Source organism: Psammomys obesus, unplaced genomic scaffold, assembly GCF_907164565.1.
Source record: "Psammomys obesus unplaced genomic scaffold, mPsaObe1.curated_primary_1811, whole genome shotgun sequence".
Taxonomy (NCBI): domain Eukaryota; kingdom Metazoa; phylum Chordata; class Mammalia; order Rodentia; family Muridae; genus Psammomys; species Psammomys obesus.
In genome coordinates this window covers 14549131-14574572 of record NW_026586173.1, presented here as the reverse complement: position 1 = coordinate 14574572, position 25442 = coordinate 14549131, and the positions used below count along the sequence as shown (strand labels likewise).

Sequence of the window (25442 nt, the reverse complement as noted above, 5' to 3'; positions counted from 1 at the left end):
GAGGAGTAGCCTGTTAGGAGTGGCCAGCCCCACAACCCGGGGCCATGGTGAGGTTCCAGCCGGAGCTGCCACTGAGGGTCACATTTGGATCCATAGCTACGCAGCAGCAAGGGACCATGTAACATGGCTCACATTACCGCTAGCAAACATGGGGATGTTTCTGGTCAGGGCATCTGCTGGAGATCACAGTGGATATTCAGGGGCTCTATAACTGGTCCTGCCCCTTTCTGGATGTGGTGCTCAGAAGAGCTGGCCCCATCACTCACCAGTGACAGCACTCAAGAAAAGTGGGCCCTGCACCTCACCTCTCCTCACAGGGAGGCAGATCTGACCCTGGTGACCCTGAGGGTGAGGGCTCAGGAGTGCCAGCCCTGCTACTAGTCTGCCATGAGGTAGCTTGGGTATAGGGGTGATGCCTTGTCCCTTACCACCTGCAGCCGTCAGGAGAGCTGGCCCCAGGGTCATGAGAGTGGGAGAACTGTTCCTGTCCCTCACTGGCTGCAGCACTCAAGAATGGGTCCTGAAACATGCCTGGGTAGCACAGTAGTGCTGGCCCTGATCAAGGGGGCATGGGGGAGCCAGCCCCAAGGACTCATCTGCTGTGAGGTGTTGTGGATGCAGGGGTAATGCCCTCCCCACTTTTACGCCTCCCCACCTGTGGCAATCAGAAGAGCTGGAGTCATGACAGAGGGTGAGCTGTCCCTGCCCCTCACTGGCTGCAGCCTGCAGCAGGCCCTGCAGCTCACCGAGTAGTACAATAGGGCTGGCCCTGGTGGAGAGGGAGCAGGTGAGCCAGCCCTGAGGGTATAAGAGCAAAAAAGTTGGCCCAGCCCCTCACAGGCTGCAGCACTTGGAAGAGTTGGCCCCAAACCTTAACTGGGCAACACAGTGGGGCTGGCTCTGGAGGCATGTATGCTGGTGAGCCAGCCCTGAAGGCAGGAGAGCAGGAGAGTTGACTGTGCCTCTTGTCACTAGCAGCATTGGATGCCCTAGCCAGAGCAGTGTTGGAGTTTGCCCTGGTGGTGAGAATAAGGAAGAACAGGTGGGGTGACATGCTCAGCTACCACCAAGACCCGATTCCAGGGCTCTGAATTGACCCACCCCAAAACTGACATCATCTGCAAATGGTTGGGACATGTGAAAGGGCCAGTCCTCCTGATCCAAAGCTGTAGGATCTCCATGATACAGGGCAACATCAGGATAAGTGGGAAGAGTCCTGAGAAGTATCCAATATAGACAGTGTCACAGAAGCCAGAGATCTTGAACCAGACCAATGGCTCACAATGAACATCTGTAAATGAAAATGTGTGGACAGAGGGACATAGTGTGGGACACACTGTGGCATACTACAGCTTCCACGTTTAAAATGCTTTGGGGCTTTTTTGTTGTTCTTTGTGTGTTTATTTTGAGGGGGGGAGGTTGCAAGGGCAAAGAGCAGACATAAGAGGACAGGGAGATGAACAGGACTGGAGTACAGTTTATGAAACGCACAAAGAATAAATAAAAAGTTAGAGCTGGGCATGGTGAGACATGCCTGTATTCCCAGCACTTACGGAGGCAGAGGGAGGCAGGTCTCTGTGAGTTTGAGGCCAGCCTGATCTACAAAGTGAATCTAAAACAGCCAAGGCAATACAAAGAAACCCTGGCTTGGTAAGAGAGAGAAAGGAGAGAGAGAGAGAATGAAAAGTTAGAAAAAGAAGGCAGCTTTCATGAATCATCACCTGTGCCAGGATGGTCTTTTAGATAGCAAAGACACCTCTGAATCACCCATGTTCCTAAAAATAACCTCATCTAAGTCATTATTCTATTGCTGTGAAGAGACAACATGACAAAGACAATTCTTATGAAAGTATTTAATTGGGGACTGTCTTAGTTTCAGGGGCTACTCTATTATAATCATGGCAGGAAACATGGCACCACTCAGGCAGACACGGAGTTGGAGAAGTAGCTGAGAGTTATACACCTGATCTATAGGCAGAGTGAGACTGGGTCTGGCAACTCCCCCTCTCAATGGCATACTTTCTTCAACAAGGTCACACCTCCTAATCCTCAAATGGTTCCATTTCATGGTGACTAAGCATTCAAATATGTGCCGATGGGGACCATTCTTATTCAAACAACCAGAAACCCCTAACCCTTATTCCTATAAGTAACCCTAATTGAGTTCAGCAGTCCACCAACCTCTATTTGGATAGAATAATTTATCTGTTATCAGTGCCCTATCTAGGGTGAATGGATGTTTATTCCAATCTGCCCCCAAAAAGCTAACACAAGTTATACACGTAGAAGTTTCTGTGAGCACACAAGATGTAAGAACTTATGGAAGCATTTGCCATATTCCATAAATGTAATTTGTCTTCAGTGTGTATCACATGTAGCAAAGGTAGTGTGTGTGTGTGTGTGTGTGTGTGTGTGTGTGTGTGTGTGTGTGTGGTGTTCTAGTATTTCTTTTCATGAAGTTCTTCTCTACTGTGAGTTCAAAGATGAACATTAAACTACTTAGCAGACATATAACTACTATATGTATTACATATCAATAGTATTTTGCTCTACTGCAATTTTTCACATACTTAGCAAAATCTGAGGAAGTAGTGGAGTTTCTGTGTTACACTGTATGGTCTCCTACTTGTCAGATTGTGAGTAGACTCTAATTACTTTTCCAAGATTATCACTTTCATGGGGCTTCTTGAATGTTGAGGCCTTCATGTATTTTCAAGATTTATTTAAAATTAAGTCTGTGTGTGAGGCATGTACATATAAGTACAAGTGTCCACAGAGGCCAGAGCCATCAAATCTCCCTAGAGCTCATGTTGAATGGCTCAACATGAGCATTGGGAACCAACCAATCTCAGGAGGAAAAGTACATCTGTTAAGCCACTTCTAGGACAACTGACTACCTGTGTTGAGCTTCAAAACGTGAACACTCCTTAGGAGACTTTGTCATTCTTTACATGAGTATCACTCCGTGATTATTTATGTTCCACATGAGCAGAAGATTAAGTGAAGCCTTTCTCATATTCTTTCAATTTAGAGCTTATATCCACTCAAGTATGAACAGTGGAAGCTTCCTCGATTCCTTACAACCTTATAGGGTTCCTTACAACCCTTCCTTATAGGGTTTCTCTATAGTATGTGTGCATGTTTAATAAGAGCAAAGTGCCCAGTAAAAACTTTCCCACAGTTCTTATATACATAGGGCAACTCTCCAACATACACTCTCAAAAGTTGAAAGAATACCTAAGTGCTTTGCCACACCTTGTACAATCAAAGGGCCTCATCCAGTGTTGAGTTCTCAAATGAACATTTAGAGAAGGAAACAAATGCCTTCCCACACTGGTTCATTCAAAGGGTTGCTCTCCTGTGTGACTTCTTAGATGTTAAAATGTGCAGATGGAGTGAAGGCATTCTGACATTCTCTGCATTCATAGGGTTTTTCTCTAATGTGAGTCCGCATATGTGTAGCCAGTATAGCCACTAAAGGCTTTTCCAGTCCTTACATTTATATGATTTTAGTCCGGTGTGAACTCAGAAGTACAACTTAAGGCATGCAGAATTTCTTAAGGATCTTGTACATATCTGACATCCAAAAGGCATCTCACCAGTATGAGTTTTGTATGTTACAGTGAGTTACGAAAAGCTGATGAATGCCCTCCCACATCACTAACATGGATAGGGCTTCTCCCCAGTGTGTGTGCTTATGTGTCTATTAAGGCATGAGCACCCACTGAAGGCTTTCCCACAATCCTTACATACATGGGTTTTCTCTCCAGTGTGAGTTTTCATGTGTCTGCAAAGGTAGGAGGAACGTGTAAACGCTTTACTACACATTGTGCACTCAAATGGCTTCTCTCCAGTGTGAGTTCTCAAATGTGCAGTAAGATATGAGGAAGATGCAAAGGCCTTTCCACATTGATAGCATTCAAAGGGCTTCTCTCCTGTGTGACTTCTTATGTGTTCAATAAGGCCTGAGGATGTACTGAAGGCTTTCCCACATTCCTTACACTCATACGGCTTCTCCCCAGTATGAGTCAATACATGTGTGGTAAAGCTAGTCCGTCCACTGAAGGCTTTCCCACAGTCCTTACATTGGTATGGTTTTATTCCAGTGTGAATTTGGAAGTGCTTCTTAAGGCAGGAGGAATTCCTAAATGATTTTGCACACACCTGACATTCAAAGGGTTTCTCACCAGTATGAATTTTCATATGTTCAGTTAGTTGATAAAAGCTAGTAAAGGCCTTCTCACATTCCTTACAATCATAAGGCTTCTCCCCGGTGTGTATCCGTGAATGTTTATTAAGGCACGAGCGCACAGCAAAGGTTTTCCCACACTCCTTACAATTATAGGGTTTCTCTCCAGTATGAGTTCGCATGTGAATTCGAAGGTAGGAGGAACGTGTAAATGCTTTCCCACATACTGTACACTCAAAGGGCTTTTCTCCAGTGTGAGTTCTCAAATGTGCAGTAAGGTAAGATGAAGAAGCAAAAGCCTTTCCACATTGGTTACATTTAAAAGGTTTTTCACCCGTGTGACTTCTCACATGCTCAGTAAGTCCTGAGCATTTACCAAATACTTTCCCACACTCTATGCATTCATAAGACTTCTGCCTCTTATGACTTCGTACATGTGTAGTTAGGCCTGAGTGAACAGTGAAGGCTTTTCCACATTCCTTATCTTCATAGCATCTCTCTAAAGCAGAACAATTTGTAGATTGAGTAAAAGCTTTCTTACTTTGCTCCATTTCAAAGAAATTTTCTTTACTGTGAGCTCTGCTATGTGCCTGAAGTTGCAACTGATTAACAAAGGCTTTCCCACAATCACTGCATTCAAAGGAATTGTCCGGAATGCATGCCCTCTGGTAAGCAATGCTTGGCATCAGGGCAAAGGTTTCTTTACACTGAATGAACACTGAAAGTTTCTCTTCAGTAGAGGCTTTCCTGGCTGAAGAAAGTGAGTCTTTTTTATACCAATTATATTGAGAATTTTTCTCTGTATTTTGAATATTTCTGTGTGTCTGAAGGCATTGGTGTTCACGGAAGAATTTTCCAACCTTCTTAGAGTCATAGAGCTCCCCTCCATTCCAGATTCCTGCCTGTTGATTAAGAGATAAATGAGTATTAGAGAATTCTTGAGACTTGTGCAGGATGTTCTTTGGGTAACTCTGAAGCACAAAGCTTCATGCTACAAAACTAGTCCAGAAAAACAGGTCCCTTGTGCAAAGGCTACTTCTCTAAAATCTTTGTTTATGCACAGAAATATCACAGAATTCCAAATATTCTTTGACTTAGAAAACTAAGAAATACCTTTATTAATGTCAGTTGTATCTCGGTTGATATATCTGGCCAAAAACCATCCAGCTGAAGTTCTGTCTCTTTTGCCTCAAGGTCCATTTTCCATTCTGAAATAAAACATTGAAAAATATACATAAAAAATATTTATGCCCTCCCCCTCAGGGGGGTGCAACCTTATCAGTCCACAGAGGAAGACAATGCAGCCACTCCTACTGAGACCTGATAGACTTGGATCAGAAAAAAGGGGAGGAAGACCTCCCTTATCAGTGGACTGGGGGAGGGGTGTGGGTGGGACAGAAGGAAGGAGGATGGGTTTAGGAGGGGAGGAAGGAGGGAGCTACAGGTGGAATTCAAAGTGAATAAACTGTAATTAATAATAAAAAATACAAAAAAAAACAAAAAAGAAAAATATATATTTATGCAACAAAATGGGATATTAAGTATTTCTTCTGATATTAAATATGCTAAGTTAATAAAGCAAAGTCAGAATCAAACAGAATGATTAAATAATTGAACTCAATTATATAACTATAATTTGGCAGCCATAAGAATATGGGGTCAAAATAAAATTAACATTTATTTATTGTAAATAAATATTATGAATTATTTAGTGTATGTGTGCACAGGCATACATGGTATGGCACAAGTGAGGTTAGAAAAAAACTTAGTAGAGTTGATTCTCTCCTTCTACCATGTGAGTTCCAGGAATCAAACACAAATCAATAGGCCTGGAAGAAAGCATCTCTACCCACTAAGCCATTTTAGTGGCCTCAAAACAATTTTATATGTGTGTGAGTGTGTGTGTGAAAACTACATGGGATGGTAAACAAAAATAATGTAATTTGGGGAAGAAGAAAGCATGCAACTGCAAAAACACAATCATGAACTTAAAGTGTAAAAGAGTAGATCATTGTTGAAATCATAAGAAAGTCTGGATATGGGGCTAGAAAGATGGGTTAGTTAGGAGGACTTGTTGCTTTTTCAGAAGACTAAGTTTCAATTCCCAGCATACAATACACATAATAGCTCACAACTGCTGCAACTTCAGTTATAAGAGATCTGATGTCCTCTCTTCTGGCCTCTATAAATATCAAGTACATAAACTGTGCACAGACTAACATGCAGGCAAAATACCCACACAAAATTTTTATTATTAACTTAATTAATTTACATCTCAGTCATAGGCCCCTCCCTCCTCTTCTCCAAGTCCTACCCTCTTTCCCATACCCCCTTTCCTCCATTCTTCAGAATAGGGGAGCCCCCCTACACAGACACCCCAGCTCATCTATCCACATGAGGACTGAGTTCATCTTCCTCCCCTGTGGCCTGGTAGGAAAGTCCCATCAGGGGAAAGTGATCAGAAAGAGACAACATAGTCCATGTCAGAGATACCTACTCCCCTAATTACTGGGTCCACATGAGGCCTAAGATGGCCATGAGGCTTGTCTTCTTGAGGTCTGTGCATTGTAGTATGTCTATCCTGTACTATATGATTAAAATCCACTTATAAGTGAGTATGTAAATCTTTAATACATTTTCTTAATTTCAAAGGAAGTAAGTCTAAATAGAACAAATAATATAGTAAGAGATGCTGAAAATATCTCAAAACCTGTAGTCCAAGGACTTCAGTGTCCAGATTAAGGTTGGTCCTTTTGTTTTTACATTTATTTTCTGTATATTTGTGCATGTGTACAAACACATAGGCTTGTACCATGTGGGTTCAGGAGATCAAACTCAGGTAGTCAGGTTTGGTAGGAAGTTTCTTTACCTGCTGAGTCATCTCATCAATTCTCAAGTCAGTCTTTAAAAGTTTTTTCATGGGGAGCACTGAGAATGGATCTGATCAAAAGAAAAATATATTCATACCTGAAAAAAACTTTCCTGTGGCTGGAGAGATGGCTTAGCAGTTCAGAGCACAAAACCTAGGTCAATGCCCAGCAACCACACGGCAGCTCAGAACTGTCTAACTCCAGCCCCAGGGCTCCGTCAGCACTGCGTGGCTCAGCGCACACATGGCGCACAAACATATATGTAGGCAAAATACTCAGCGCTAAAATAAAAATAAAGGAAAACTTCTTTCAAAAAAGCTTCCTCATAAAAAAAAGCTTCCTCATACTTCAAAACATGCTGAACCTGTCAATAAGAAATTATTTTAACCCATGCTCACCTTGGAGAACTCCTTCTTCCACTATAGTCAACAAATTTACTTCCTCCAACCAAGAGATGAGGCTGGGTTTGACAAACTGAACTCCTATACACAGAAAAAGATATTTCAATGACAGAGTCTCACAAAAGAGATGAAAAACCTTCCCATGTAAGAGAAATTATATTCTAATAAAACATAAGAATTACCTCTCTTTTGAGATAGGATCTCAGGGAGTCCAGGCTGACCATGAACTCACTATGTAGCCAAGGCTGACCCTGAATATCAGATCCCTGTGTCTATTACCCAAGAACTAAAGTTACAAGCATGCAATACCATACTTAGTTTTATGCAGGACTGGGCACTGAACCCAGGCCTTTTCATTAAAAACCTGTATTAGCCAGACGTGAACTCCTTTAATCCCAACACTCGGGAGGCAGAAGCAGGTGAATCTCTGAGTTCAAGGCCAGCCAGGTCTACAAAGCAGGTTCTAGGACACCCCAGGCTACATAGAAAAACACTGTCTCAAAAAAATAAAAACAAAAAAATATAGATGTAAACATCACTAAGATTTTTCTTCAAATTGGATATAACAGAAATGGAGACAGATCTTCAATCTCATGGGAAAGGACTATACCAATAGTTGTTTATTTTTATTGTTGTTGTTGTTGTTTTGATTGTAATGACACATGGTCATGCTATGAAGCCCTAGCTGACCTTGTACTTGTTATACAGCTCAGGCTAGCCTTGAGCTTGTAGCAAACCTCCTGCATGCTGGGATTATAAGTGTGCACCATCATGCTCAGCTAGTAGTTATCTTTAGAGTGGAAACATTCAAATGTAAGAATTGTAAAAAACAGATGATAGGAACACAAATGGAGATTTTTCTGATTCATTATGTCGAAGATAGAGTATAAGGTTGTGATTTTCTAAGGAAATAAAATTGATGCTACTAATCCAAAAGCCACATTTATTGATAACTGCCAATAACAGATTAAAATGTGCTAGCTCAATGACCATGTCTCTATTGTTTCCCATTATATTCAAAGTTAACACCATCAGTCTTCCTTAAGAGGCTGTAGGATATAATGTCAGTCTTACCTACTGTGGCCAAGTTCTGGTAGTTCTCCAACATCACATCTCTGTAGAGGTTTCTCTGAAATGCATCCAATAAGTTCCACTCTTCTTTGGCAAAGTACACAGCCACATCCTCAAAGGTCACTGAGTCCTAAACCATCACATGCATGTCAGTTTGAGCAAAGTGATATCACCTATGTTCACTGGAGAATGCAAAAGTGACACCCATGCCTGTAAAGGAGTCTAAGGTCTCTAATGTTTTGTTCCAGAGCTCAGTGGTACTAAGACATCTCTAGCCAGACTCATTCCGAGGACCTCTCATAAAAATCAATCATAGGATTTTTGGGACCTCTTACTCAAAAAGTTCTACTCCTACAACTTACAAAGAGACCTCTTCTCACCCTATTTCTATGCTATAGATACTTATAAGTATAATACAAAAACTTAAAAAATATGGGGCAAGAGATGGCTCATCAGTTAAGAGCACTTGTTGCTCTTACAGAGGACCTGGGTTTGGTCCACACACCCACAACTATCTGTAACTCCAGTTCCAGAGAATCCATCCTTCTCTTCTGATTTCTGTGGGCAGTAGGTATGTATATGGTATACATACATACATACATGAAGGCAAAACACTCACGCACACAAAATTAAAATCTAAAAAGAAAATGTGTTAATGACGTATGAACACATTCTTGGAACAAGACAACTGTATCTTCCTTATAATCTGCTATAATACTTAGAAAAATAAACTAGACTATCAGTAGAAGAAAAATTAAGAACAGCATGATTACTAAAATAGTAAGGTAATTTTGAGACTAATCCTTCACCAGTGTGAGACACACACCTTCACAGGAAAGTTCATCAAAGAACTTTCCCTTGGGGGGCTGGAGAGGTGGCTCAGAGGTTAAGAGCACTGACTGTTCTTACAAAGGTCCTGAGTTCAATTTCCAGCAACCACATGGTGGCTCAAAACCATCTATAATCAGGTTTGGTGCCCTCTTCTGGCGTGCAGGTATTATATGTAGGCAGAACACTGTATACATAATAAATAAATTTTTAAAAAAAAGAACTTTCCCTTGACATGCTCTTTGTTATTATTATTCTAATGACCTCTGATGACCTATTCTACTTATGAGGAAATGTGTTCTCTGTTGATCCTACTATTGTTTATTAGATGCTAATAAAATAAAAATACAAAATAAAAAACTATCCTAGTGATTCACATCTTTAATCCCACCACTTGGGAGCCAGAGGCAGAGCTCTGTAAATTTAAGAGTTCTTGTCTACATAGTGTAATGCCAGGATCACGGGACCCTCAGAGACTACCAGGAGACAACTTGATCCAAGGGCAAGAGAGCTTTATTAGGAAAGTGATCAAACTAGGGACCTAAGTCTCACTGACACGGTAATAGAGAAGTGGGACCCCAAGCCCTGAGTGAGCAGGGTTTTTAAAGGGAAAGACTGCCAACAGGGGGTTTCCATGACAGCAAGCAGGGGGCACATGTTTCTGTGACAGTAAGCAAGCCTTGACATTACAGGATTGGGTAAAAGCCATAGGGGCTGGGTGACCTTTTACATAATCACAATTGCCATTCTTCTAAACTACATCTGGAACACTGGGGAGAATTTTCCCAGCCAATTCTCATTGCTTGATGCCAGAGGAAATTATCTCTTTTTTTTACTAAACATTTGTTCTGTGATATTTCCTGGAGGCCACTGCTAGGAGAGCTAATTTTGTTTTCTGCCAGATGCACATTCTGTGGTATTTCATGGTACCTGAGTTCAGCTCCTGGTGAAGATGGGTCTTCATTTCAAAATGGAGTACCCAGGCTAACTTAAACTCTTCAATAGCAAGTTCTAGGCTAACTAGGGCTACAGAGTGAAACCCTGTCTTAGAACAAGCAAAAGAATTTTTAAAAGAAAAAAATTTAAAAAAGAAAACAACATTGGGAGCTGACAATCTGGTAAAGATGCTTGCTTCGAAACCTGATGCATAGAGTTTGGATACCCAAGGCCCACATTATAGAAGACAAGACTCCTAAAAGTTGTCTTCTAACCTACTGTTAGCTCAATGACAATACACGGAAAGAAAGAGGTCCTTTGTTAAACTTACCATTTGTATCTCACAGGAAATAGTCCTCTTAGCAAATCCTGTTGATGTATTAAATCTTTGGTTTTTTAAAGCATTTTCCTGTTCTGAAATTTAACAAAAACAAATTTCAGCTTGAGAACAGAAAAAGTAAAGAAATTAAAAATTAGGGGAAGGCAAAAATTGTACTCCTATTTGCAATTGCTTTTAAACTGAATACACAGTGAGAACACTGACCTGGCTCAGTAGGTAAAGATGCTTGCTTCGAAACCTGATGCATAGAGTTTGGATACCTAAGGCCCACATTATAGAAGACGAGACTCCTGAAAGTTGTCTTCTAACCTACTGTTATACTGTGGCATACATACACCTATACATTCACACATTCTCACACACACACACACATTGTGCCTCCAACTACACCGAACTTATCAATGTCCAGTTCTGCCCTCTCGTTCTGTTCTATTATTTTTTATTACATTTAGCAACGGAAATGAAATTCAAGTTATTTGGATAAGCAGTAAATGCCCTTACCCACTAATCCATCTCACTAGCCCTCTAACTGTTTTATTCCCAAGACATCAGACTAGATTAAATTTAAAAGTTTGATGAAGAAAAATGTAAGTCAAATAACACAATGTTGCTAACATTACTTGGTGATTTTAAAACAAAGCAGGAGTCAGGCTCACACCTGTAATCCAAGCACATGGAAGCAAAAAAAGCAAGAGAACTGCAAATGTGATGCCAATTAACAAACAGCATGGGCTTACTCAATCTCTGAATCAAACTGCAATTATATCAGGACTCATTCAACTTGAACATTGTGTCCCCAGAAATTTTTAAAAAATACAAAAAAGGTATGCCTCACTTTAACTGCAGTATTGTTTATAGAGAATCCATTTTCCTAACAAGGCAGCAGACTCTTAATATAAAAAAAGTTAATTTAATAAGCTTGAGCGGCTCGGCTGGTGAATTGCTTGCTACACAAGAGTGAGAACCCTAATTATAACACCCAGAACCCATTAAAAAAAAAAAAAAAACCCCAGTGGGTGTGATGGTTCAAGTGAAAATGGCCCCGAGAGGCCCACAAGTAGTGGCACTATTAGGAGATGTGACATTACTGGAGCAGGTGTGGCCTTGTTAGAGGAAGTGTGTCACAAGGGGCAATGGGCTCTGAAGTCTCAGGAGCACAAGCCAGGCCCAATGTCGATCTCTCTTCCTGTGCCTTCCGACACCACTGTAGACCAGTCCCTAGCAGAGGGTGGGCGAGGCACTGCGGCAGTCTTGCCCAGCATGATATAATCTAAGTGGAGTCTTTTGTTGTTGTGCCCATATCTTCTTGGAGACCCCTTGGTTTGGGGGCAGGGGTTACTGTTAGGATTTGGGAGTCTCTGTCATAGTAAGTTTAAACATCTTAAATGTCATATTCAGCAGGTCTCTGATAGTTTTGAGGGCTAATACCTGCCAAGCATATCTGAGTTAAACAATCTTTGTCTATTTTTAGTTATTTGCTTTAAATTATACCTTGCAAACAAAACAGGAGGCTAAATAAAGCTTAATCTTGTAATTAATTGCATCAGTTCTTAACATGACTTCAAATATATTTTAACACATTAAAGGATTTGATCATTTATAAGGTTACTGACTACCAACTTACACTTCTTAACTTTCCTTAACAATTTAGTAGCTTTCATAAGACTGGGCTTTATGTTTTATCCCTATTAGGTTTACGTTTAAAATAACAATTTTAAGTTGGAGCCTTCTCAGCATCAAAACAATACCTTTAGTCCATAAACATAAAAATATCTATAGCTGAATAACATTAGCAAAAACTAGAGTAAACATTTTAAGAAATTATTTTTAAGTTTTTTTAATGTTATAAACCTCCAACATTTTTAAAAATTAGTTGAAAATTTCATAATTTTGTTTTGTAATAGTAAAATACAGTCCTTTTTAAGAGTGAAGACAAAGCATTGTAGAGAGCCGTTAAGCTGCATTGTTATGTTTTCATCTTGGCCTTTACCTTGACAAAGAATAAAGGAAGTTTCGACAAATTCCTTATGAGCCAAAAAAAAAAAAAATTAAAAATCAGCCATTATTAAAGTTTAAGGCCTAAACTAGGTGGGTGAGGTCCAGTAATGCCCTGAGGGGAAGAACCTGCCATACTGCATTCTTTCCCCACCCACTAGAGATACAGTTGCTAGGAAACTGGCCCATCCCCCTAAGGAGGGACACCAGATCATTAATGGTTTGGGGACCTTCCAAAAGCCAATCATTTCAAAATGTAGCATTTTGACCAATAGATGCTTGCCAGGCAGGAATCACCCCTGCCTTGGGCATGCTGGGAGGGACCAGAATCTTTAAATCCCCCAACTAACTAACCTGAGCACAGGGCTCTCAGCTCTCACCGATTTGGTGGTGGGGGGTGTGAACCCAAGCTGCAGCTTGTAATTTGTAATAAAAAAATCCTCATGTGGTTTGCAACGGACTCGGTTCCTGGTGGTGGTCTTTTGGGGTATCGTGATTCGGGTACAACACTTAAAATAGTGTTCCAAATTCCTTAAAAGCTTGTTTGTGTGACTTGGACCATAACTGCTTTAGGGAATTAGTTTTAGAACAGGACTTTATCTGCTATAGGGAGATAGTTTTTGAAATGTAAGTTGGGTGTTTCCACAAACCTTTTCTTTTTTAATTGATGTGACTTGTCTTTGTTTTACATATAAAAAATGAACCCTGGAATAAACCCACACTGCTGCTTCAGTCATACTGACAGCCCTCTCAAGCCGTCCCGGGTATAGTACATTTTGTTTTAATTAATTTAAATCCTCACTCCCCACTCAGATACTGTTCAACTCTGCTGGCGGGCTCCAGCAGAGCATAATCATAATTTTCAGAAGACAAAACCAAGTTCTAACAGTATAAACAATTTAATGTCTCTAAAATTAATTCCAAGTGGGTTACTATTATGTTACAAGGTTTAGCTGTCAGGGCCAGCAACCAAGGTATGTTGCAGCTTTAATACCTCATTAACCAAGCAGAGCTTTAAATCCTATCTTTTATAAACCTGGTTTTAGAGACAGAACAGAAATTACATAAATCATGTGACAGCCCTTAGTAAAGATGACAGTGGAGCCATATCTTCTTTTTTTTTCCAACCCATAACAGAGATGGCTGCCAGCCATGTGGCTGCCCAAAACCAAGATATTGGTGAAGCCATGGCTCCACCTTCTTTATCCCGTAGTCAAAATGGTGGCCAGAGCTGTTCATAGCCCAGAATGGAATCACGCCACATGGTTTAAGATTACTTAACCATAAAAACATGCCTGGGTCTGAAAAGGGGTGAGCCATAACCATTCTCAGAGCCAACAATAAAGTAGAACAAATTATTTAAATAGCATTTGAATCTCTATTGTACTGAATCCAGTGGCCAGAAAGCCCAGAGGTGAATTCTGAGCCCAGGCAGCTGGCATCAGGAAAAAGAAACATCATTTATGCACACATTCAAAACAATCAGAAACAAGCATGCACTGGCCACATTAATTCACATGCATAAAATAGACAACAATAGTGAACCAAGTTTAGCCGTACATTGAAGTGGAGACATAAGTAGGAGGTGGGTCTTAGAGCTGCTGCCAGAGCCGTGTTGTGGCAAAGAAGGGATGTGCAAGAGCACGATTCTGAAAAAGCCTGGAAATAGGGCATTTCAGACCAATTGCATTTACACTGGCAGGAATTGTCAGGATAGCCTAGGCCACAAAACAAAGAAAAAACAGGGGTTTCAGGGCACAAGGTCTGAGACAGTCCCAATTTAGACAAATTCTGAAGCAGGCCCTCCCAGGGTGTCTGAGAATCCGTTTTAGATCTGTTGGCACCCATTTTCCCAGCCTTTGCCATGGACCAAAGGCTCAATGTGCATCATCCTGCATGTAAGCCTGGAGTCTTCTGGGGATTGGGGAGCTATCTTAGAAAGGACATGTATAAATTCCTAAAGCTTGACAGTGGGACAAGCTTGCCCTGGCCAGTCAGTTTGGCACGTTATCCCAGCGGTCACGAGACACACAGAAGAATGGTTACTCACTGAGTCCACAATCAGTTGCATCTGGCGGAAAGAAAGATGAAGAAAAAAGTGGTTCCCATTTTCGTAAGGTGCTCCAGGGCTCAACTCCATCCCATGTTTCCACACCAGATACAAAGCTTCTCTCCACCAATGAAATAAGCCAATTCAAGCCAAATTAAAAGTATAAAGGCTTAAAGGCTGGTTTATTGGTGGCAGCTTTTGGGCAAGTTCACTGACCTCACAGGCAAGTTCCTGACCCCATGCATATGGGGAGAGATCATGCACTCTCTTGAAGAGAGAAATGCAGAGAGAGAGAGACCCCTGGGCTGTGAAGTCCAAGACAGCTGGCAAGATATACCAGCCTTTCTTTGTAAGCAGGTAGGGACTGAGGGATGCTGAAAGAACCTGGAGGCCAGGTCAGCTTTGATATGTTAAATAGGCACCTCACAGCTTGTCAAGGGTCTGAAACCCAACACCCACCATGACCAAAACAAACTAAACCTCTGAACTATAAGCCAGCTCCAATTAAATGCTTTCCTTTATAAGAGTTGCTATGGTTATACCATCTGCTCAAAGCCATAAAATCTAACTAAAACAGAAGTTGATACCAGCAGTGAGTTATTGCTGTGATAGGCCTGACCATGTTTTTGTTTGTAGGAATGTGGAATTTGAAACTTTCTATCAGAAAAGCAGTCAAATGCTTTTTAAGTGGGGCTTAATAAACCACATGAATATGAGCATGGAAGACTGTGGGGGGCCTTCTGGCACCTTGCTGCCCTCCAGAATTCTTGGCATTTGGTTTAATGACAATAGTGCATTCCTGGCTGACCTGGGGCATAAAATAAAGGGCATAAAGGGCATCTTCCTGAAACATCTTAAACCCTTCCCCCCCCCTCGGAGATTCCCGAGTAACACTTCAGAGGAACTTTCCAAACAATTGTTATTAATACACCTTGTGACTCGTTTGTTGGGTGGTCCTGTGATACCATTATTAGCACATCTTGTGACTCCTCTGGTGGGTCAACCTGTGATTCCTAGTCATTTAGTAATCCTGCTAAAGGCAATTACATTCCTTTCGCCCTGCCTATATAAAGGAAATACTAAAAATAATAAACCAAGACCTTGATCAGAGAAACCGTCCTGGTCTTCATTTCTCACGTCTCTTGTCCCACCCCATTCTCACGCCCTCTCTTAGGGTCTCGTTTGACTGACCTGCAGGCCGGGTCAAGGATTTTGTTAGGATTTTTAGAGCCTCACTTTCCCTTCAGGGAGCTTCCCCACTCACACATGGTTTCTTCTCCCCCTCTCTCGCCTGTGGGAAGTCCTAGTGCTAGGCAAGCATCGTACCCTCGGCCATGCCCCCCAAGCCCCGACATCTGCGCCCTGGTCTCTGGCCAAAAGCTGATGAGCTATCAGATCAAGTAGGACCTCTCGTTTGAGTCACACCTTTTGAACACCTTTGGAAGGTCACTGACTTCTCTGCCTCCCAATGGGGAATGCCCAGACGCCCGTTCCTCCAGATTCTCCTCTAGGATATCTTCTAGAGAATTTCAAGTTTCTATACCTAGTGCCAGCTAGCACTAGGGTCTCAAAGTTTACACACTTCTGTAACCAAACCTCACCTCAATGACAGATCCAAAACAAAACCTTTTTTAACTACTGCCAGTGATTGGGTAAATAAAGGTCCCCCCAGGTAGACGGAGGTTCCCATGTTCAAGTCTCATTGATCCAAACCTTCCACCTCTGTTTCAGTGTCCTGCCAGACAAAGAGGTTTCCTATAGCCACAACAGTGCCAAAGCAGCTACAAGTGTTCAACTCTGACCTCACAGACTTCTATCTAGCTGGACCTGCACTTTCCCTCCCAGCCATGGATGTTCTCACAGACCCTGGACAGCATCAAAACAGTCTGTTCTTCCTGGACTCAGCCAACATTTCAGCCTTTTGACCTCCCTACAGTGCCTCCAGTGTCAGCAGAAAGTAGGAAGTAGCCAGAAGAGAATCTATGCCCATTATTCACTTATTAACAAAAGGCTGAAATGGTGTGCTTCAGGACCAGGACAAGCAGCTCCAGGTTCTCCCAGAATTCCTCAGTTCCTACCTTGCATGGCTGGCAAGTCTCTACTGACAACCCTCTACCCTAAATTTTCCAGGGCAGAGGCTTCCCTTACTCTTGACCGTGTAATCTGACCATTTTGATGCTATAATTCTTCTCTCTTAACCCCTTGCATGACAACCAAGAGCTGCTTCCAATGAACCTAAATGTATATACTTTAACTTACCTCATAAAAAGCAGCCCAAGTTCCTAATTTTTTAATTATAGAAAAAGGGAGGAATGTTAGGATTTTGGAACAAAACCTGCTTCTGGGTTGCCTAGCAACTTATGATGTCATCGTGTGTCTCTGGCCAGGTGGCCACACCTGGAAGGCGTGGTTACTTTGCCCCTTAAAGGGACCAGCCGGCCATGTGGTCTCTCTCTTGGTCCTCTCTTCTCTTGTTCTCTTGGTCCTTTCTCTACCGGGGTGCCCCCCTCTCTCTCTCTTTCTCCCCATTCCTGCTCTCCCTTCCCTCCCTCTCTTCATACCCACCTAATAAACCTCTTTCATAGAAGATCTGTTTTGAGCCTCATCTTTCATTAATTGGTCCCAACAGAAGACAGTGGTGCTGAGGGTGATTTGAATTGAGGGGGCCTGGCTCAAGAGGTTTCAGAGGGCAAGAATATTAGTAAGTGGCCTAGAGACCATTCTTGTGATATTTTGGGGAAGAATGTAGCTGCTCTCTGCCCTTGTCCAAAAAAAAAAAAAAAAAAAATCTGCCTAAGCCTAAATTGAAAAGTTATGGATTAACAGTTTTGGCAGAGGAGATTTCCAAAAAGCCTAGTGTTGACTGTGTCTTGTGGTGATTACTGGCCAGTCTTATGAAGATCTATAATTGTTGGTATAATGTTCTTGTGGAACGTATACAATTTACCCTTGTCCATTCAAACGTTAATTTCTCTACCCCACTATCTGATTTCAATCTGGACATTGCACTGTGATACTTATTCTAAGCATCACCTGTCTCAAGTTTGTGTGAACATGGTACCATTTGTTCTCTGTATTGCCAATAAAAACAAACAGCCAATGCTAAGCAATGGAGAGAATAGGGTGGGACATCCTGGTCCGGAAGGGAGGAGAAAGAGTGGGAGGAAAGATCTGAGAGAGAGGACTACAAAACATCAGGAGAAATAAACCAAAACTAAGATATGATAAAAAGCAAGTATAATATGGGAAATCTGAAAGGGAGGAAGCTATGCGGGCTTGGAGGTTTAAGATGGAGTAATTATTGCCCAGCATTGTGCTCTAGGTTAATTAAATAAATCCTAGTTTCTATGTGGTGATTTGGGTACACAGCTGGTTTAGGAATAACACTGTTTGCTTAAAAGATAAATCAACATTAAATATTAATAATCAAATAAACAAATAATAAAAAGGAGCAAGCCAAGCAAGGAGAAATACAAAATGTACAGGTTGTGGGGGTTGGGGGAAGAGGCACCAGAAGTTTACTAGATTAAGGAAAAGGCTGATGTTAATTAGAACAAAGGGAGTTAAGGGAGGGGTGACCTAAGAGCAAGAACCCACTTAGCTAAGCTTCTACCTTGTAAAAAAAAAAAAAAAAAAAATTAAAAGCTTAGGGAAGGGTGTGGTGGTGTGAAAGAAAATGGCCCTCTTAGGCTCACAGGGAGTGGCACTATTAGAAGGTACAGCTTTATTACAGGAAGTGTGTGGTAGACTTTGAGGTCCCAGAAGCTCAAGCCAGGCCCGGTGTTACTATCTCTTCCTGCTGCCTACTGATCCAGATACAGAACTCTCAGATACCTCTACAGTACAATGTCTGCCTGCATGCTGCCATGGTTCCAGCCATGACCAAAATGAACTAAACCTCTGAAACTATAAGCTAGGCCTAATTAAGTGCTTTTCTTTATAAGAACTGCCATGGTCATTGTGTCTCTCTACAGCAATAAAACACTAAGACAGTGGATATGGCAGCTCACCTGTAATCCACATGGGGAAAGCAACAAAGACAGAGAATCCTCTAGAGCAAGCTGTTAGCAAGCTGTTAGTGAGGCCATGCATAACAGTACAAACTTTCAATCCTAATACTCTGGTGGCAGAAGTGCAGGCATAAGGTTTTTATGTAATTCAAATGCTGATTTCTGTACACACACACACACACACACACACACACACACACACACCCATATGTGGATGCAGTCCTAAGAATTTCCTATCTCAATATTGTATACAGACTGCTTCCAACTGTCTTTTGATATGCTGATAAAGCAGCTTATGGCCAATCTCTGAGCAGGGGAGAAAAAAGGCCTGGACTTCTTGCCAGCCAGGGGAGGAGGAGTTAGAGGAGGAAGTAGGGGATTCTGCCAGAGAGAGATCCCGGTGACATCAGGAAAGGAGCTGGAGTAGGAAAAGCTACAAAGTGCAAGGTTCTGGGATATACACTAGGAAAAAACCAGATTAGCTAAGAGGGTTAAGAATAAAGTAATAATTGTTCAGTTATTGGGTTGTGAAGCTTATTGTTAGACAAGTATAAAAGAGTTTCAATTATTTATGTGATAGCGGGTTAAGAAAGTAGCTGGGTTAAGGGAGAAACTGAGAAACACAGTTTTTATATAAATAACTTTCACATAGAAGCAGGGAGATCTCTGTGAGTTTGAGGGCAGCATGGTCTACATGGACAGTTGCAGACCAGCAGAGCTAAATAGTGGGACCTTGGTAAGGGGGACCAGTCATAGTGGCAGGCACTGTAACCCTAGCTACTCAGAGGACTGCAGCAGACTGACAAGAATGAAAGAAAATTGCAAGGAAAGAAGGCAGGAAGGGAAAGAGGGAAGGAGGGAAAGATGGAGGACAGAAGTCACAGTTGCCATAGAGTTTATAGAGGACCTGGTGGTAAAGTCTTTGTGTTTGTACCAAGATTTCCAAGCATTTGACCCCTCAGGAGTCACTAGAGTCCTTTTGTGGATTGACAACAAAAGAGTCTTTGTTATTTGAAAAACAGAAATGAGATTTTCTTTTTATTGGCTAATACCTCTCTGACTCTCTGTAAAGAAAAAACAGGGCTTATTCCCAAAAAGAGATTTTAAAAAACACCACTGAGGATTTTTCAGATAGATCTGTCTTTGACCTAAAGCACATGTCCCATACCACCTTGCTGGTGACAACTGGCCTTCCAGGGTGTTATTTACATGTATAACAAGCTGCAGAAGAATAAATAAAGCTATACAAATGGCACTGTTGAGCATCATATGTAACGGAGCTTAGTGGCATTATGTTATTTCCATTCATTAGCAAGGCCATCCATAATAAAGGACAGAGCCCAAAACACAAAACACTTGACCAGTTGTCAAGCAGTCGTCCCAGCTTGGGTTCTTCAGGCAGGTCAGTCCCTGGTAGCTCTGCTCTGGATCTCAGGCTGTCCTCTGGCCTTCTCAAGCACCCACCCCCACGCAGACACAAAGGGAAAAAAGTTTAAACAAAAAACCTGCTCCCTTCAAAGTAAATGCACACACACATCCTCTGGAATTCTTGACTGATAACAAAAATATAAAGGAAAAATCACATCTCTATTTACACAAAACAAGGCCTTGTCAGAACATTTTTTACTGGTGCTCAAAGTGCACTTAAAGATTCTAATTCCTGAATGTCCTGTCTATGGAAAATTCAAACACATTCTTGCTTTACTGTTTTTTCTGACTTATACCAGCTGAATACCATTTATTCTGTCAGTTACAAATTGAAGTATATAATTTGTTCTCTTCAAGAACAATAGCCATCTCTCCAGCACCCTCCTACTTATACTTTTTGGTGTCACTTCAAACATTCCTTTTTCTTCTAGTCACTACTTTCATTTAAAGACAGAATCATGCTGTCCTCTATTTCTACATCCTAATCAATTTGTAATAATAAATGTATCTCCTTAGATAGTTTAATAAGAAAGGAGAATGTATACTTTGGGGGTAGAGGAGGGGCTTAAGATAGCGTAGTGGTTAAAAGCACTGGCCGCTCTTCCAGAGGGCCTGAACTCAGTTCTCAGCACCTACATGGAGGCTATAAGCCATCTAAAATTCCAGTTCCAGAGGACCCAATGCCCTCTTCTGGCCTCCACAGACACCAAGCATGAAAAACACCTATACTCTTACATTTATGGTTGTGAGCCTAGCCTTTAACGGCTGAGCCATCTCTCCAGCCCATCCTATACTCATAATAAAGACAATTTTTAAAATTAGATTTATTTTGGGAAGAATGTGTTCATTTTTAGTTTTTCTCAGGCTCAACTGTTTAGTTGAGACAGGATTTTGTAAGGTACCCAGGCTAGCCTCAAACTCCTGATCCTCCTACCGCAGGGCTCCACCACATCCAACAACAACGTGTTTTCCTTACTTTGAGAAGTGCTGTTGGGGCTGCAGATGGCTCAACGGAGTGCAGACACTGATTTTGCACAGGACCTGGGTTCGGTTTAGTTTCCAGTTTACACACAACCGCAAGAACACTTCCGACTCTCCAAGTCCTTGAAGAGGACTTAAGACCGAAAAAGACGGCGCAAATTATTTTCCTTTTGGAAAAATTAATGGATCCGGTCGTGCTCGCCCGCACAGCCGGAGGAAGCGCCGCCGCGTTGGCCAAGACCCGCCTCTTCCAGGCCGCCTGCGGCCACCGCCTCTGCGGAGCAGAGGAACTACAAATCCCGGAACCAGAATCGCGGGACAGAAGAGACGGAAAGCAACGACAAAGAGCGCTTCCGCTTCCGGCCTAGGCTGCAGGACGGGTCCCGGCTATGGTAGTCTGGAATCCTGTAAAAGAAACAAGAATTTCCTCCTGTGCACAAAAGTGCAGTTAACCCTCAGTGGACGACAGCAGGGAAGAGAGGCAGAAACACACCACAAGGTTGAGGTCACAGTTACGAGGGCGAACTGGGCTGCGGGTGGGACTTGAGTGGCTGGTCCGGTGCCAGGAGGACAGGAAGGTTAGAAGACACTGTGGTCGTAATTGCTTTCCACACACAAGTGCTGACTTGATTAGCTCCAGTGGTGAACCTGGGCATCCATGAAATGAACTGAACCCTGTTTAAGAGGTCTCTGGACCTCTTAGACCGTGATTTCTCTTCTTTATCTGGGACACTTATCTCAATTCCAACAGTTGGGACTTTGGGTTTTTTGTCCTATTGGGATGGACCCAGTGCACGGGAGTCCAAACCAGAATTTATATGAAAAGTTACCGAGGTAGCTGGAGACATCCCTTTCCGGTGTTCTAGACCCCCGAGCCTGCAATTTTCACTGCAATTTAAAACCACCTACATACTAACTCGTCTTCTGACCACACATACACATACAAAAATGGATATAAAGAGATGCAATTAAAAACAAAGTAACATACTCTGAACAGAGAATAGGCAAATTATCAGGGAGCAGAAAAGAATGCCACTCCCCCCGGGGGGGGATGGTTGGGGCGCCTTTCATCGCAGTTTTAAGACAAATATAACCCACTGAGTGGGTTATACTTGAGAAATTTTAAGAAGGCAGCTTACTATCTTGAAATAGTTGATCTTATAATGCCACTTGTCCTCCAAAAACTGGCTGTTTGAGATAAGGTCCAGAACCTATTCTCCCCACACTATTTTTTGGCCTGTAAATTGGGAGGGAGTGTCTTCGAATATACATATCGGTGCTAAGCAATTCTCATTATACAAGAGTGTAAAGATTTTTTTCTAGTAATATTTTTTGAACACTTCCTTGAAGGGGGGGGTGCCCTTTTATGACGTTAGTAAAGTTGTAGTCGCTAATTTAGGCCAGGCATGTGGCCTTTAATACCAGGATTAAAGAGGCAGAGATTGGCAGATCTCTCTGGAGTTCAAAGCCAGGCTTGCCCACACAGTGAGCTCCAGGCCAGCCAGGCCTAGTGAGAACCTGTCTCAAAGAACAATTATTAAACAAAAAATAATTATCAGGGTCTGGGGACGCTCAATGACAGGAATGCTTGCTCTGAAAGAATAAAGGCCTGGAATCCCCAGCACCCACTAAAACGGTAGGAATGGCTGGCTACATTGCGGAGCTCATTCTTGTGAAGTGTCTTAGCTGCTGCCCATGAACATCTTGTTCATGCAGTCTTTGACAGTGTCTGTACAAACAGAACACTTGCTATTATCTACAAAGACTTTTGGGTTTCCTTGAATTCCAGTTTTGTCAAGCCCGACCTCCCGGTCTCTGCCTCTCTCAGTGCTGGGGTCAAAGGTGGTGCACCACAACCTGGCTGGTTTTGTGTATGAGATGAAGATGAAATGTCTACTCTAACCTGGTCCATTTTTAATTATCGGGGTGGGGGGTGAGAGGCAGAGAGAAAGTGTTTATCTTGTCTTTTAAGTTACTTTTCTATTGCTGTGAAGAAACACCATGACCAAGACTTTTAAAAGCATTTAATTCTGAGCTTTACTTAACAGTTTTAGAGGTTGAATATATAACTATCATGGCACAGAGCATGGTGGTGGCAGGTAGGTAGGCATGGCACTGGAGCTGGAAAGCTTACATGTTAAGACAACCACATGGCATAAAGACTGGGCCTGGCATGGGATTTTAAAAGCTCAAAGCCCTCCAAAGTGAGACAACTCATCCAAAAAGGCCATACCTCCTAATCCTTCCCCATACAGCTCCACCTGCTAGAGAACCAAGTACTCAAATATATGAGCCTATGATGGCCATTTTCATTCAAACCACCACACTCCACTCCCTAACTCCTAAAGGTTTGGAGCTGTCTCATAATGTAAAAATACATTTAATCCAACTTCAAAAGCCCCCACAAGGCTTTCTCCTGTAAATTAAAAAAAAAAAAATTACTTCCAATATGCAATGGCATAGAATATGAATTACTATTCCAAAAGGGAAGAAATGAGGCATAGTGGGGAAACATTAATCAAAGCAAACTGAAACCTAGCAGGGCAAACTCAAATCCCACAACTCTATGTCCTATGATGGATGGGTCTTTGGATTCCCCAATCCTTGGAACTTTGTTGACTGCAAATATACCTTTATTGAGCTGGTTCCATTCCATGTGCAACTCTCCTCAAAAGATATTCTATGGCTCTGGCATCTCCAAAACCCTGAGGTCTCTAACACAATCCAGGCTTCACTTACACAGCTTCAGACAGTGGCCTCTTCGGGCCTCCATATAAGAACTCCTTTGCCAAACACCTGGCTTCCATGGCTTTCCTTATTCAGAGAGGAAGACTCAACCCTTTACTCCTACATCCTTCATGACTCTAAACCGATGTGTTCAGCTGGGTTTATACCAGAGAACCAAGTCAGCACATAATACGTCTGTACACACATGTTAACAGTACCACTACAAGTAGCAAAGTTAAAAACTCAGCCAAGGTGTTTATTAATAAATGGATTGAGAGCCTGGCAGTGGTAACATGTGCCTTTAATCACAGCACTCAGGAGGCAGAAGACTGAACTCTTGAGTTCAAGGCTAGCCTGGTTTACAGAGCTTCCAGGCCAGCCAGATAACCCTGTCTCAAAGGGAAAAAAAAAATGGATTGAGAGATGGCCCAGCAGCTAAGACTGCACTTCCAGAGGAGCAGAGTTTGGTTCACAGCACCACTGCTGGGTTGCTCACAACCTGCAACTACAGCTCCAGGAGATTCAATGTCTTCTTTAACCCCCTTGGACATCCAAACACATGGGGGGCACACACTTACAATAATGAAATGAAAAAATGACACACAGAATGGAGCTTTATTTAGTCATAAAGGAAAAAACTGGATAATTTGTAGGGAAAGTAATGGAACTAAAAAGCTTATTAAGTGAGCCAGATTCAGAGTGACAAATAATTATTTTCTCTCGTGCATAGAATAAAAAAGACATGAAAATAGAGAAGATGGAGCTTGAGCTTTAGAGGAAGATCAGAATAAGACAACGTAAGGCAAAGGTGTGTATGAATATGAGCAAAGTACATTATATACATATCTGAAAATGCCAATGTAGCTCTGAAAATAATGTTCTGGCCTACCATGCATAAACCTTCAGGTTCAATTGGGAGCAGAGACAGGACTGAAAGTTCAGGGTAATTCTTGACCACATACCAAGTTTGAGGACATTCTCAAATACATGAGACCCTAACATGAAAGAAACCTAGACACTTTTCTGAAACATCCAAGTGGCCAGTAAGTATATAAAAAGAGAAGCTAGAGAGATGGTTCATCAGTTAAAGTGCTGTGGGTGCTGTATTACTTGTCAAAACTCCTGACAGGTTTGACATCAATTCAGAGGGCGAAATCTACCATGTCAGGAAAGGCATGGTGGCCAGAGTGGCTTTGTGGCAGCAGGAGCTTGTGGTGCACATTGTTCACATCTTCACAGATCTGAAGTAGAGAAGTGGACCAAACCTATTGGCAGGTACAACCTTCAAAGACCACTCCCTACCCACGGCCTTCAAAAACAAGTGCCACCAGCTGGGGGAGACATGTCCAAGCACATAGGCTTGTAGGGAACAATGCACTTTCAAACCAAATTGGTTTCAAACAAAATTCAAGTTGGCTTCAAATATACTACTCTGGCTACTCTTACAGAGGAAATGGGTTCAATTCCCAGTAGCCACATAAAGGCTCCTAAGTGTCTGTAACTCCAGTCTCAGAAAACCCGATACCCTCTTCTGATCTTCTTGGCCACCAGGCATATACCTGCAACACACACACACCCAACCTCTGCATTATCTCATACCTGGAATTTGGGAAAAA

At 42.1% G+C, this 25442-nt stretch overlaps 1 protein-coding gene across 1 annotated transcript; it reads right to left on the bottom strand.

Annotated features, from left to right (window-relative positions):
• Nucleotides 1–1838: 1838 nt before the first annotated feature.
• LOC129672002 (zinc finger protein 26-like) lies at nt 1839–21323 on the bottom strand. Its single transcript, XM_055601176.1, has 6 exons — nt 21095–21323; nt 10627–10709; nt 8535–8661; nt 7458–7541; nt 5303–5397; nt 1839–5091 (listed from the first exon to the last, which is right to left on the bottom strand). Exons 2-6 carry the CDS (start codon nt 10627–10629, stop codon nt 3661–3663), a joined length of 1740 nt encoding a protein of 579 aa, XP_055457151.1. The 5' UTR covers nt 10630–10709; nt 21095–21323; the 3' UTR covers nt 1839–3660.
• Between the last annotated feature and the right edge of the window lie 4119 nt (nt 21324–25442).

Bases quoted from the DNA above. Each gene is read 5' to 3' on its own strand.
- LOC129672002 (XM_055601176.1), bottom strand. The intron at 7,542-8,534 runs GTAAGACTGACA...TTCTGTGTATAG, and splicing joins CCAGAACTTGGCCACAGTAG to GAGTTCAGTTTGTCAAACCC. The intron at 5,092-5,302 runs GTATTTCTTAGT...CTTAATCAACAG, and splicing joins TACAACTGACATTAATAAAG to GCAGGAATCTGGAATGGAGG.